The 15,002-nt window shown below is 46.1% G+C and overlaps 1 protein-coding gene across 4 annotated transcripts in view; it reads left to right on the top strand.

The window, feature by feature from the left end:
• The first annotated feature begins 6,141 nt into the window (after positions 1-6,141).
• MLLT1 (MLLT1 super elongation complex subunit) overlaps positions 6,142-15,002 on the top strand; it is a 33,988-nt gene continuing 25,127 nt past the window's right edge. The window contains exons 1-3 of one of the 4 annotated variants that reach the window (XM_068661886.1): positions 6,142-6,399; positions 9,585-9,765; positions 12,976-13,058. In XM_068661886.1, coding sequence (XP_068517987.1) covers positions 6,388-6,399; positions 9,585-9,765; positions 12,976-13,058 — 276 coding nt within the window. In that variant the 5' untranslated portion in view covers positions 6,142-6,387. The remainder of the gene's footprint in view (positions 6,400-9,584; positions 9,766-12,975; positions 13,059-15,002) is intronic. The other 3 variants (XM_068661883.1, XM_068661885.1, XM_068661887.1) reach the window with 3 other exon arrangements.

The following is a 15,002-nucleotide window of genomic DNA, read 5'->3' as shown; positions in this document are numbered from 1 at the left end:
TCATCCGGCTCTTTTCACCAGCACTAAATACACAGAAAGCAAAAAATAAATTCTCATTGTGTTCCCGCTTACTAAGAAAATTTTCCCTCTTCCTTCTGGTTTGGAGGGTTATTGTACACTAAAAGCCTTTTGCATTTTTCAGTAGCTATAGTAAGCTATAATTTAGATTTTCCTCAGGCACAAAAGAGCTTAGTTAAGCTAAATTGTATTACAGTGTTTTTTTCTTCTTTTTTTTTTTTTTTCTTTTTTTTTTCTACCAAGTCCTTCATTAATAAGGGAACTAAGAATTTCCAAGCTGTCTGTAATTTTTCCCAGATGTAGCTAGTAGTTGCTACTAGTATCTTTCTGGCAATCAGAGGTTTTGGCTATTAACAATCTGGACTTTCACTGTACTATCCTGGTGTTAAATATGTGCTGTGAATGCCACAGTGCAGAGTGTGAATTGGAGAAGCAGGGGAAGGCAGAGAACAGGCAAAGTGAAATCATTTTTTAAATAATAAATATTGCTAGGATTAACAGCTGATTCAAATGAACATGCTTCCCTGCAGGGATCCAAATGCTGATTAGCAAATCAGGAGCCCTGCTACTTCAGAAGCAGCATTGCTGCAGAACTTACATCTTCTCACTCACAGATTTCTCTCTTTTTCACTACCTGTTCTGTTTCTTTCATGGCAGCCAACACAGACAAGTCCTACGCTGAGCCTTTGGCATGAACTAAGGATGACAAAGGCCGCAAACAGCAGTAAACAAACCGAACCAACACTCAGCTCCCTCAGTGCTCAGAGAAACCAAATCCTCCCTTGAATTCAGGTTCAGGACTTTTTCTGAGGCTGGAAGTGAAGACAAATGACACTGTTGTTGGCAAACCCATGGTAAGTACCAGAAGAAAGATACGCAGCCCTTAATACTTAACACAACATCAGTTGTCTGTTTTGATTGCGGTTATGTTCATCTTGGAAACACCACAGAGTACTTGGCCCATCAGATACACTTCATGAAAGTAGACAAGGACCACTGTAATCATTTTGCAGCTGGTAAGTGACTTACATAGGTCCAGAAGAGGATTTAGGGGTCTTTCCACTCCGTAGTGTTGCATACAGACACAATGCTGAGGTGTGTATTTTCTCAGAGAAACTCTGCTCAAATGCAAGTTCTCTGTCTTAATCTTGAAGTCCATAGGACAATTACAAGGTAATTCTTTCTATGCTGTCTGACTCTGTGTGCTGGGAACAGCCTTCCTTGTTGGCTGGCTGGTGTCCAAGTCACTCAAAGTACAGACTGACCATAGAACTTGTGGTCTTCAGCTCAGAATGGAAAAGGGGATGCAGCTAAAACAGTAAAGAGAAAATAACGATGAATGGCAATAAACAGTGAAACAAACTTCTTTCTCCAGGGATAGGAAGGGCAAGACAGGGTTAGACAAGAGGCTGGTTGCTGTGTATATATCATTCACGCACAGACATACACACACACATACATATCAGTAGATGATAGGGCCTTAGAGCAGATTTGTCAGCCAGACATCCCAGTGAGAGATGCCAAACATACAGGAAAGAACTTTTGCTGCAGAATGAGAGCAGGCTGGCAAGTAAGCAATTTGGGTGTCTTGGGCTACATGCCTGGGGGGGCTGCAAGAGGGGTGCTTGTGTGTGTTTGGGGTCAATGTTGTATTCCTGCAGAGAAGGGAGAAATGAGGAGGAGGGGAGCAGCATGGAAGGAAGAGGAGGCATCTCCAGAAACTGTTCTGATGTCTGTTGCCTGCTCCCCAGACAGAACCTCCAGAAAGCTGGAGCAGGATCTGCCAGAGGTCAGTGCTGGCTGGCCAGGAGGTATTTGTAGACACCTGACTGAGGGCTATGCTGTCCCAGGTTGCACGTGATGTGACCTTCCCACTGAAGCACTAGGTCTAATTTCTTTCCAAACACCCCAGTTGTTGCCTCCTTCACTGATGCTCCCCAAGAATGGTAAGGTTTGGCCTGTAGAACAGTCATGATGTGTACAGGCAGGAATGAGAAAGGATGCATTATACTTTCCCAGGACTGTGTATTAGTCTGTGCTGGGTGAAACACTGCACATTTTTTTTCCAGTCCTGTTTATCTGGCCAAGGCAGAGACAGGTGCAGTGCAAAGTATTTTTTCCACTTTATTTTCCACTATCCCCAGCTCTCAGGGGACAGAACCAACCCTTGGCATACTGTGGGCCAAGCAGGATGAAACACACACCTTTCAGCCCAAGACAAGGATCTCTGAAGCAAGGCTTTCAAAAGAAAAATAAAAAGCCCAAACAAAAATTAGGGAGAGCTGTCGTGCTCGATTTGCATATTTGAATATGCAGATCGGATCTGTTTCTTATCCATTGGCACTGGCCCTACTGTAGATGGCAGCAACACAGCAGATCTCTGCCAGAATACAGTGCCACAAAGAAAGACGCTAATTGGATTTGCAGACGCTTATTGCAAAACCCAGAAGTTGCTGGAATAGATATAAAGAAACAGGAGCTCAGCCCACGGCTGCCTTGGGTGTGAAGGCACTCAGCTGGCAGCTCGTTAGTTTGAGATGTCCCTACAAAATTAGAAGTTTGGAGGAGCCTGGGTGGCTGCTGGCTACACCTTCCCCAGCACAACCAGCACCTGAAACTCCCAACACTCTCTCCTGTAGAGACTTCCAATTTTTTTTACCCTTGGCTGCAGGGTGTTTTTTTGTTGTTGTTGTTTGTTTGTTTTATTTTTTTTGAGCTTCAAAAGAAAATTGGGGGTGAACTTGATCACTCATTGGGCTGGAAACTTCAGAACAGGAAAGTGCTGGTGCAGCTAATGCTGGTTACAGGAATTTTTCTCCTAGAGTGCTTTCACAGTTGCATGTGAAGAAGTATCCTGGCACACTTTAAGCTGATCCACTCACATGGCTCCAGGGGTGCTGTTTTGGAGCATGCATCAATATAATGACATGCCTTCTCTGAATGTGGCACCCCAGCTTCTTCAGTACAACGCAGCTTCATGGCCAGGTATTGGAGTACCTCTCTAGGTGCTTTTCCCTCCTGAGGAAGTGGAAGCTGAGAAACCTAATCCAGGGTTTCCCATCCCTGATTTGGAAGTGCTTGGGTCCCATCCTAGGCCACAGACAAGCTGGAGCAGTTACTTGCATCCTAGCCAGCAGACGTAAATATAGATGGAGAAATGCAGTGCTAAAGTTGGAGGTCAGCCGGGGTCCTGCACCAGGAGAGCAACGAGCTGGGGAAAAACAAAGGCATCCAAAAATTGTCACCAATGGGAATCAAAATTAAAACAAAAACTAATGAAGTTGCACAGGATGTAACAGACAACTTTGTGGGAAAGATAAAAGTTCAGGGTCTTGTGTGTCTGAGCAACACTTCTTGCATTTGGACCAAATTCAACAGAATAAGAGTGCAGTCAAACTCTCCACTCATGGAAGAGGGAGACGTTCAGGAAAGATACAGGCTCAGGAGCTGGTAACAAGTAAGGGCTGTGATGAGGCTGAGAATGAATAGTAAGGACTGGGAGTTAGGAAATAAAAGATTTAGCTCTAAGAGTCATGTGCATGGGAATAATGTCCACAATTAAAGGTATCAGTGAGAACCCCCAGAGAAAGAGGCCCTGTCTCAACAGAGAAGAAAAGAGACTGTCCAAGGAAATGTCTCTTGGGCCTGCATCAGACAGGAACATGGAAAATTAGAACTGGAGCGCTTAAAAGAAGAATCCAAATCAGGCTCTTTTTGTTGTTGTTGTTAACTGAAGCGATTAAGCATTTTGCTTTACTAATATCTTCTATCAAGCAGATGAGGTAAACTGGCTCTTTAGAATGATTTGGGAACTGACTAATCCTTGCCTGTGGCTATCAGTTAGCAACACACACAGCATTATTGGCTAACATGCATTTTTCTGCTGCCTTACAAAGATCAACAAACTATTTCAAGAAACCCGCATGAAGAAAAATTCTGCTTTCCTCCTAAGAGAAAATTTGCTCAGAAACAGCCACAAATTGCACTTGTAACGGCAGCCCTCCGTTAGTTTAAGGCTCACGAAATCGAGCGAAACAACTTATCATTGAGAGTCAGGAGAAAACGTAAACAAAACCCCACTTTTCAGATGCAAATGTCGCGCTCGAAGTCAGCGGCGGGGCTGAGAAAACCGCGTTTGCAGGCCGGGCGGCTGCTAACGATGCCTCGGCCGCAGCCAGCGGCTCCTTGCTCAGCCAGGACGGTGACCTCCGGGCTCGTCACACAGCTGAGCCCGCGGCTGAGAACCGCCGCCTCTCTGAAGGAATCCCTCGGAGCATTTGCATTGCAAATCCGCTCGCTCCGGGCCAAAGCCGGGATATTGTTCGCCGCCGAGGGGCTCCGCGGCGAGCACCCCTCGCTTCCCCCCGGTCTCTACCGCGGCGAGCCCCGGGCAGGGCGACCCGCGGCGCCGGCCGCCTGGGGACAAGGGAGGCCGGGGGAGCCGGGGGGGGGTGGAAGCGGGAGAAATGGGGGGAGCCGGGGGGGGGGGGGGAAACGAAGGTGCGTGAGGGAAGAAGGAGGAACAAAGAGGGGAAGAGGGGGAGATGGGGCGGGGGGAGCGGCCGAAGGGAACGGGGGACACCGAGGGAAAATGAAGGCGCGTGAGCGGGGCAGCGAGGGAGACCGAGAGGAAAATGAAGGAGAAAGGGGAGAAAATGAGTGCTATTGAGGGAAAATGGGGGACATTGAGGGGAAATGAGGGACCCTGAAGGAAACTGAAGGTATATGAGGAGAGAATGAGCGAGACTGAAAGGAAAATGAAGGAGAAAGGGGAGAAAATGAGGGCTAATGAGGAAAAATGGGGAACGCTGAGGGAAAATGAGAGAAACTGAGGGGAAAACGGGGGATTGAGAAGTAATGTGAGGGTGTGTGAGGGGAAAATGAGGGAGATCAAGTGGAAAATGACAGGGAAAGGGAGACAAATGAAAGATATTGAGGGAAAATGGGGGATACTGAGGGGTGACGAGAGAAACTGAGGGGAAAATGAAAGGAAATGAGTGACAGCAAGTGAAAACAAATGAGACTAAGGGAAAAGGGGTACACTGAAAGAAAATGAGGGAGATAAGGGGGTAAAATTAGGGAGACTGAAAAATAGTGAGGAAGATTAATGATAATAAGAGGAGATGAGAGAGCAAGCGGGAAAATGAAGTAGAGCAAGGGAAAATGGAACTGCAAGAAAAATGGCAGACATTGAGGAGAAATGAGGGAGAGCAATGGGAAAAACAGGGAGATGTCAAACAAGGGAGCGTGAAGAAGGAGGGAGAAATAGGGAAAATGGGGGACATGAAGGGAAAATGAAGGACAGTAAGGAAAAAATGATGGAGACTGAGGGGGAACATGGGAGAACGAAGGAGATATAGAGAGAAATAATGGAGACAGGAAGAAACAACGGGGAGAGATGGAGGGAAAATGAGGAAGGAGACGAAGGGAGAATAAGGAAAACCAGCAGCTGAGGGAGCACGGTGCCGCTGGCTTCCTCCCCTGTATGCGCTTAGCCCTGCCCAGCCATTCCACACTGCAGTCCGCTGTACCGGGCCCAGCGGCTTCACTTGTTCTCAGCTCATTTGTGTAGGAAATTAATAAACGGGTGAGATCCGCAGCCGCCGGCAGCTGGGATGAATAGGACGACACAGGCAAAGGGGCAGCTGGGGCACGCAACAAGGCCTAAACACCGCACCTAGCACCAAGCAGCGGCCAAGCAGTGCCCTGCTAAGGGGTATTAAGGGACGGGGGCGGGGAGCGGCTCCGGTAACGCCGCCGGGGCCGGGGCCCGGGCAGGAGAGCGCCGCAGCACCGCAACCGCCATGGGAGGCAGGCGGGAGGGTGGGGGGAGGGGGAGCTGAGGGGGGCGGCGAAGCCCCGCCTCCCACTCCCCGCTTGACCCATCGGGAGGCCCGCCCTTTCCCCGCCCCCTCAGCACCCTGCCCGCCTCCCATTGGGTGCTCCCCCCGCCCGTCAAGAGGAGGCGGGGGAGTCCGGGAGCTCCCGGGCGGAAGCCCCGCCCAGAGGCGGGAAGCGGCGCTGCGGTTGGCGGAGGGCGGTGTCCGTCTGGCGGCGGCGGTTTCCGCTTCCGCGGGGCGGGCGGCGGGGTGGGGGGGGGCGGGTGGTGGCGGCGGGGCTGGTGCCTGTGAGTGACACACAATGAGGCGGGCGGCGGGGCCGTGAGGGGCTGCGGCCGAGGAGGAGGAGGGAGGAGGAGGAGGAGGAGAGGAATCAGCAGCGAGGCTGTGGGGAGGGGAGGGGGGGTGGGGGGAGAAGACGAAGGAAAAAAAGGGGGGGGGATCCGAGGGCCCCCCCCGCAGACCGGCAGCCGAACCGCCGCGGCGGGCAGCGAGCGAGCGAGCGGGGCCCGCAGCGCTGCGCCCAGCCATGGACAATCAGGTGAGGGGGGCGGCGGGGCTGTGCAGCTTGGGGGGGGAAAGAGGAGGGGGGGTCCTGGGCGCCTCCCCCACCAACACACACACAGGGGGATGGGACCCCAGCACAGGGAGAGGAGGGGGCTGCATCGCCCCTGCAGGAGCTGGCAGCATCGTGCCCTCCCCCCTTTTCGGATAGCCCCCCTCCCCCCCTTTTCGGGTAAGCCCCCCCCTTTTTCGTTCCCTCCCCCCTATTTCGGGCATCCTCCCCTCTTTCTCCCCCCCCTCCCTTTTTGCCCCCCCACCTTTAGGGCACCTCCCCCTTTCCTTGCCTCCTCCCCCCATTCCCCCATTCCGCCCCCCCCCCTCCCTTTTCGGGACCCCCCCCCATTTCGGGCAGCCTCCCCCTCCCTTTGCCTCACCCCCTTCCACTCTTTTTTTTTTTTTTTTTTTGGGGGGGGAGGGTTGGGGGGGGCTGCTGAGCCCTCGCCCCTTCATGGGTGGCCGCGCTGCAGCCTCACCCCGGCGGGGGGTGGCCCCGCGCTTCCCGCACGTTCCTGCCCCGGGTTCCTTCCCGGGGGGGTGGTGGCGGCGGGCAGCCCCCGGCAGCGCCGCTGCGGTGCCTCGGCAAGAGGAGGAGGAATGCTGGAAGTTCACCTGGGCTCGCCACGGCAGGCTGGTGCAGGCCTTTTGTGTGCGAAGCTGGCGTGCGGGCTGCTAGTAGGTCACCCCCGGGCTGGCGAGGTAAGGCCCGCTATCCCGTGAATAATAACCCGAAGGAGACCGAATGGAGACTGGTCATGGCTTTCAGGCAATTAGCGCATCAAACAAATACCAGAGCGCGCTACAGAGCGTTTATTAAGTTGAAAAGCAGCCTCCTTTGTATTATTACAAATCGTTTGACTAGGATCCTGGTTTCCCTTTGTTGAGAGACATGCTTGAGGGAAAGAAAAAGAAACACTCCATTTTCAGTGGAGCAACTTTGGATGTTTGTTATGTTGGGAGATCTTATTTTCAAATGTGTTTCAACTTCTGGCTTAATTCGTAGAGATTGTTAATTGGACCGGTATGTGAGAAGTATAGCAAGTACAACTTTCACTCTCAGCTAAACAGTTCTTTTTTTTTTTTTTTTAAATGTTTAATTTTGTTCTCTTCCACATAGTCCCATCTGTTTCTCAGCTAAAATTTCTCATCCGTTTCAACTAGAATGGCAAATTCTGTAGAGTGACAGCCATTTGCACTTCTTGGGAGAGGGCTAGTAACTGGCAACAGTAGCAAAATTTGAAGGGTAATGATGGAATTGATAACGTGAGGCTGCAGAACAGACTGGATCAGTTGATGCAAATGCCTGCCTGAGCAGTGGGACGTTCCCAAAAAAAGCGTGCCCATGAGCACCCTCCAAGGTGAGCCCAGACTGTTGGCAGACTGTCTCTGCACTTACACCCAGGGAAAGATTGTGGCACTTTGAGCCAAACACCTTGCCTTTTTCTTAGTCTGTAACGTGGCATGGAAGAACAGGCGGCCATGCAGCGTTGGTTTTAGTGCAGGAGTGAGATGGAGCCAGTGTAGATGAGCCCTAACGCACAAAAGAGGGAAAATGGCCTGCCAAGAGGGCTTGCAGAGGAAGGAAATCTAAAGCAATGTTTCACTAAAACAGGTGAAGCAATTGATTAGATGAGTTTGTCCCTAAGTGTTAGTGTTGATGTGTTGGATGGTGGCTGGGGCTATTTTACTGTAAAGATAATTGCTTGAAAGGCCGTGTTAAGGTTTATAGTTGAAATTAGCACTGGACTATAATTTGGGAGATCAGGCTTTGATGCCTGGTACTCTGTGATCCTTCTACCAAGAAAAAAGCGTACAGAGATTAAGTGACTTGGGCTTTTTCAGAAAGTATTAACCATACTCTGAAAATCATACTCTGATAAAATGTCAGGCTGGACATGGAAAATGGTTTTTGAGCATTAATCATGGTTGTGTTTTCTCTTGCAGTTTCTCAGTGAGAAAATAAGGGTAATACTTTCCCTAAGCATTTGTCTGGAGCTTGGGAAGCTTTCGGTTTTTATTCATTGTTTAACGTCATGCCCTCAGGTTGGGTCTGCGTCCACTTGTGTTACAGATAATGACAAATAATGTTGCCTCTCTTAATTGGGAACTGCCAGAAAGAATAAGGCATTATTTTCAAGTCTGAGGTGAAGAAGGATGTAAGGATTAAAAACCAGCCCTCTCCACTCCCCCATTTTTAATAAACTTCCAGTTACTGAAGCTGAATTTGGTTGTTTAGTTTGAGATGGCTGTGCTGCTGGTCTAGTTTGTATAATGTGTGTGCACAAAATTAACCCAGTAAGGAGTCAGATATGTTAGGTGTGATTCCATCATCTAGAAATTGTGCCCTAAGATTTGTTTGCTGTAACTTGTGTCTGAATCTTACTTGCTTTTTCCTCTGTTACATCTTTTTAATTCATTTGCTTTTTTCTGACTATGAAGTCACCAAGAATATGTGCATAAACACAATTTAATTTAATCTGTTTTTTAAGACATTTAATAGGATTTAAAAAAAAAAAAAAAAACAAAATTCTTAGACACTGAATACACCTTTCCTGCTTCTGTTCCTCTCTGATTAGAGTAAGATTTGAGCCTGCAAATCAGAATTAGGTCATTTAAGTATCGGATATTGTGCAGATATAATATACATTGACTTTGTGAAAGTGTGTTAATAAAATGTATTTAGAAGAATGAAGGATTGTAGCTGTGTTCTACTGAATTACACATTCCTGACAATATCAAAAGCCACCAATTTGTGACTTGATTTTTCCTGTTTTAAGATTAGTTTTCTGTTAGCACTGTGAATTCTGTAAGCTGAGAACATCAAGTTCTCTCTCTGACACTTTCTAGAAATAAAAATTCTGCAATTAGACTTTGCCGACAATGTATTTGATAAGTGAGGCAGATAAACCTATTCCTCTTCTACAGCTGCTTTCTCTGCAGTGTTAATATTAGGGGATAAATAGGTATGAAGTGGTGCTAAGAACTATTTTTGGTACCTTTTCTGGTTGCCAACACCAGTCTTCAGAATGAGACTAATCTCTTGGTGGAGGCTGTTGTATTCTTCCCCTGTGCTTATCTAGTGTCTTCTCTCTGTGGGGCTCAGCATTAGCCATCCCACGTAATCTGTTCCATTTTGCTTATGGTCTTACCTCTGTCCTCAAACAGTGCACGGTTCAAGTCAAATTGGAGCTGGGGCACAGAGCCCAACTGCGGAAAAAGCCCACCACCGAAGGGTTCACTCATGACTGGATGGTGTTTGTCCGTGGCCCGGAGCAGTGTGACATCCAGCACTTTGTGGAAAGGGTGGTCTTCCGCCTACATGAGAGCTTCCCAAAACCCAAGCGAGGTGAGTCAAGGTTTGAAGATGGGTTATTGGGTCTTCTGTGTGAAACAGCACTATGCGGTGTGGGTTGTCTTGTTCCATCAGGTTTTTGTAAAATCTCCTCTTGAAGAACAAAATGTACATTGCGTGCATTTGTCTTAACCTTTACCATCTTTGTTTGAGGAAGGGCAGGGAGAATGGGACCTTTATTCTGATGAAAGGTTTGGAGGTGAGATGCTTTCTCTTCTGTAAGCATTAGTATATGCAGGTCCTCCAGACAGTGCCAGGTGATTCATGGTATAGAAGACGAAGGGGGAGTGGTTTGTTAATACTGGCCAACAAAAGCTGGAAGCATGCAATGGATGAGTGGCCTTCCTACAGGACTAGTGTATTTACTGGAGGAAGTACACTTCTGCATTGGTCCCTAAGTAGCTGTGAGGTTTTCTGCAGGGTTCCAGCACGGGTATTTAAGGCAATGGAATTCACTGCAGCCAGAGGGGGGTCTTCTGCCTCAGAACACTCCAGCTGCACGGGTGTGTGTGCACACTTTGTGCCTAGGGGAGTGCAACAAAGAGGTGAAGTGTCTGGAGGGGAAGATGTGTGAGGGGTAGCTGATGTCCCTTGGTTTGTTCAGCCCAGGGAAGAGGAGGCTGAGGGGAGGCCTCATGGCGGACTGCAGCTTTCTCACGAGGGGAGCGGAGGAGTAGGCACTGAGCTCTGCTCTCTGGGGACAGTGACAGGACCCGAGGGAACGGCATGGAGCTGGGACAGGGGAGGGTCAGGCTGGGTGTTAGGAAAAGGTTCTGCACCCAGAGGGTGGTTGGGCATTGGGACGGGCTGTCCAGGGCAGTGGGCACAGCACTGGGCTGTCAGAATTCAAGAAGCGTATGGATACCTCTTGCAGACATGGTCTGATTTTGGGGTGGTCCTGTGTAGAGTCAGGAGTTGGACTTGATGAACCTTGGGGGTCCCTTCCAACTCAGGACGTTCTGTAATGTATTTGTGGTAAGTGCTGTGCAATCAGCAAGGCTGGGGGGCTGATCCAGCTGGGGAGAACATCAGAATTGTAATGTGACTTTGTGCTGGATCAATTCTTTGCTCTTCCTGACTGTGCAGCACCGTGAACCTTATTGTTTGCTTGGGGCGGCTGGAACGTGTGGTTGAGGTGGAGGAGCAGGAATTGCCCTTCTTGGCAGCAGCAGGGACTTAAATCTATTCAAGATTGTGTTAACTGCATCCGCAGTGTTGTTGTTACGTAGTGTTACCAGGAGTGCTGACTGCCTAGGAGTACCACTATAAATTACTTGGGAACGGGTGTTCTCTGAAGTACTTTTTTGGAAGACTGCTGGTTATGCAGGATGTCTTAGCACTACTTACTGTGTTGGTTATTTGTGAGAGTCCACAGTGGAAAACACCTGAGAGGTATTCAGCTCACGAGGATGTGAATCTGGTGTGGATGTTAATATCTTCTTCAAACTGATGCTGTAAAACTGATGTATGATAAGGCAGTGCAGTACTGAACTGGAAGCTAATTTGTAGAACAGAAGTTACAATCTGCTGTGCTACAATTCTTGTCATCCAGTGTAATTACATTATTACAAACAACTGTGTTGGGATAGTACATTGTCTTTGCTCAGTAGGTTGCCATGTCATCTACCTTTAAAGAGAGAGTTTTCCTGTTTCCTAGATTTTTAAATGCTTTCTTAAGCTTTCTTATAAAGCGAGTATGCTTTTGACCAAATGGTGGATTGTACATAAATTGTGGGGCATATGCATACTATTTCTAGATCTGTTTGAAAGACTTCTTCAAATGATTCTCTCTTACTTGAAGCAAAATCTACTGGTAGGCTTGTGCTGCTGGCTGGTTGCTTGTATAGTAATTTGAATTTGTTCCTTTGCTGCCCTATTCTAACAAAGACTGCTTGGCAAATAAACTTAAGATTCCTGATGCTATATTGGCACAGTTCTTGGGTTTTGTGCTTCCCCCCCCCTAGACTGTAGGGAGTTTGTATGAAATTCAAATTAAAGCAAGTCTAGGGATTTTGATTATTTTCAGATCCACTCTTTTTCACAGTTTAATTTTCAGTGCGGCTTACTAGAACCTGTATGATGGTAAAAGTGCTTAGAGCCAGGGTTAATATTAAAGAAAAATTAAGGGAACATTAACATTAAAGAAAAAGAACTTCTGTGTTTTTTAGGTTTAAGGTACTGTTTCTTAATCATATTGATTAGTTGGATTTTTTTTGAGAAAGTAAAAACACTTGCACTGAATTCCCCTAACTGATTTATTGACTTCATTTACATATATTGTAGCACATGAATTCTATGCAAGTGCATCCGGTTCCTGAGAGGGAGAATATCTGTGCTGGTCTCGTGTTTCTCCTGGCAGCTGTTCTGTATATCTGTGCCACGGCCAAATGCTCCGAGAATCCTTTGAGCTGCCTATCACGGTGCTGAAACACAGTGATAGAGGACAGGAAGGATTCAGTAACACACCGATACAACAGGTAGTAGAACAGGAGGAACTGGGACAGGAAGCACGTAGGTTAATTTCTTAGAAGTGATTAACTTTTGCAGTCGACATATCTGCAGCAGGCAGCACTGTGACCCTAGCGGCAAAGTGTTTCACTGTTCTCCGTTTACTTACATGTGAAGCAAATAGCTGCCTTTCCATGCCCTTCAGGTTTGTTATGAGGTTTGGGTGAAGCAGCATATAGTATGGGTATTATGTAATTATGAAGATTAAGCATTGCAGGAGAACATTTCGAGGGGAAAAAAAAAACACATGTGCTTGCACATTGTGGGGTTTTGATGAATAAATGTTGGCATCAAAGTCAGTTTTACCTCTGCACACTGTGCAAGTTCTCCCCTTTTGAGTTCTTGCATTTTTTTGCAAGACAGCTTTAACTGGCATTGTTGTGGAACAGCACAGAACTGTAATTGTATCACCGCAAAAAGGAGAGGGGGAAGAATCTCACAGAGACTCTGGCACAGAGTGTGTTTTATGTTTCCTTTCTATGGGAGGAGCTAAGAACAGATTCTCGTTTTCCTAACTAAGCCCATGACCACCATCTTGTTTTGCTTTGTTTTTTTTTGTTTGTTTTTTTTTTTCCTCATAAAGGTCAATGCTTTAAATGAGTCTTGAGTTGTCGGAGACACATTTCTCATCTTGCAACTCATTTTCAGTTAAGTTGCATTATATTCAAAATTAACATTTGTATATTCTCTTTTCAGTGTGCAAGGAGCCCCCATACAAAGTGGAGGAGTCTGGCTACGCAGGGTTCATTATGCCTATTGAAGTGTACTTCAAAAATAAGGTAGAGTCTGATTTCTGGTCTTCTAATTGTTTTGAGATGTGCCAGAGACTGAAACTGCCTGACAGAAAGACTCTAAATTATGTGACTGTTTTATGTGTGTGTTTTTTATTACTCTAATAAATAGAATTTAACTGGGAGTTGGAAGCTCTTGCCAGACTTCAAAAGAAAGCTTTTGGCAGAAATGGAATTGTATAGAAAGGTAATATCAGGACAACGCAATGGTCCTAGAGATTTTGAACAGAGATTGTACCACTTGTGGCAAGCTTCTCCAGCATAGATAACAGTAAAACAGTTTAAAGTGTTTCATGCAAATATGGAAGTAAATCAATGTAAAACGCTGATTTTATAAACACTTTTAAATGTTGTTGATTAGCAATATATTTAAAACTGGATTTTTTTTCTTTGCAATTTTTATTAAAATAACTGTACAGGTATAAAACTTATTGACCCAAGACAACGATTTGCATATAGAGAAGAGTTATTTACTGCTCTGTTAAAAATATTGTTGTCCTGCTTCAGTACTCTTCCAAAAAAAAAAAAAAAGAAAACATTAAATATTTTAAATCTTATGATGTATTGCCAACACATGTTTGAAAGTTAAAATTTGGGATTTATTACTTGCTTTAAGTCTTACCACAGAGGTCACACGCTACATGACTTGAAGAAGGTTATGAAAACAGGGATTTGGCCACTTGCATTTGTATTAACTCAGTTTCAGTTAAATTGTTTTGTTAAGCATAGATACTTAATCTTTCTGGTTTTGATTACTACTTTCCAAAAAAACAAAAACGACAACAACAAAAAAACCTGTTCTGGATATTATTCCTGCAAGGGAATCTCGATAAACTAAAATGTGAATATTAAGCCACCTTCCAGTGGCTTAATGTACTCCCATCCCCTCAACCCTCTAGAACAAGCCCTGGGTTATGCATACAGCAGACATTTATAATCATTCTATTTAGCTTCAGTGTCTTTCCCAGTGTACCTCCTGCAGATGTTTCTATTATTTTCTTCTTGCCCTAATCTAGCACAGTACACTCTCTAGTGGTGTCATTTGTGAATAATCAAGAGGGTTTTTTTTGGTCTACTAGGTTGCTTTTGCCCCACTTCGAGTCTGAGTTTGTAACAAGCTAAATGATGAGACTGAGCAACTACTACAAGAATCTTTTGCCTGCTACTTTCTTTTGGGTGGGTGGGGTAAGCCAAAAGGATGTGAAGAGAAATGGCAGTTAAAGGCATAGAAGGGGATGGAAGTTTTTGATAGAAGCAGCTTTTCTGGCAAGTACTGAAAACTGACGTGAATAAAGCAAAAAACAAAAAACAAAACAACAACAACAAAAATACCCACACCAGAACAAGAAGAACAAAAACACATCTTGAAAGCTTAAAAGTAGTTTGTATATTGGCTCAATTCAGGTTCAAAAACTACCTTTCCATTCTTGACCAAAAACCATGAGCATTTCTGTGCTGTTTGCAGTGGGAACCTCTAATGATTGCGATGGGTGAGATATGCTTTGTTTCTACTCTTACCTTTTTCCCCTTCCTTTTTTCACCAAGCCTTTTCTCACACTTGCCCTTTTCCTGTGGGTCTCCCATGGCTTTGCCTTTCACATGTCCTCAGATCCTTCTGTCTCATTTCTGCCTCTCCTGCATCTTCTGTAGGTGCACTTGTTTGTATTGACTGTCTGCATTTGTGTGCTTTTTTCTCTCTGTTCCCTGTATTCATGCACTCATAGAATATGGAACTGGCAGCTTTTCTGAGTATAACTTGGTTTCACACATGCTGGGGTCATCACTTCTCATTGTTTCTATAAACACGTGACGGCATAGTTGTTCTTTCTAGCAATAGGGATATGGTGGCTTTTATAAATAAGGGAAATAGGTGGCCTCTGTTGTAGTGGAAAACAATGGAAGCAGCAGTTAATTTGAGGGAAGGCAGTTTGC

Source organism: Anas acuta, chromosome 26 (genome assembly GCF_963932015.1).
Source record: "Anas acuta chromosome 26, bAnaAcu1.1, whole genome shotgun sequence".
Classification (NCBI taxonomy): domain Eukaryota; kingdom Metazoa; phylum Chordata; class Aves; order Anseriformes; family Anatidae; genus Anas; species Anas acuta.
Note: the sequence above shows the minus strand (reverse complement) of the source record. Positions and strands in the feature narration are given on the sequence as shown.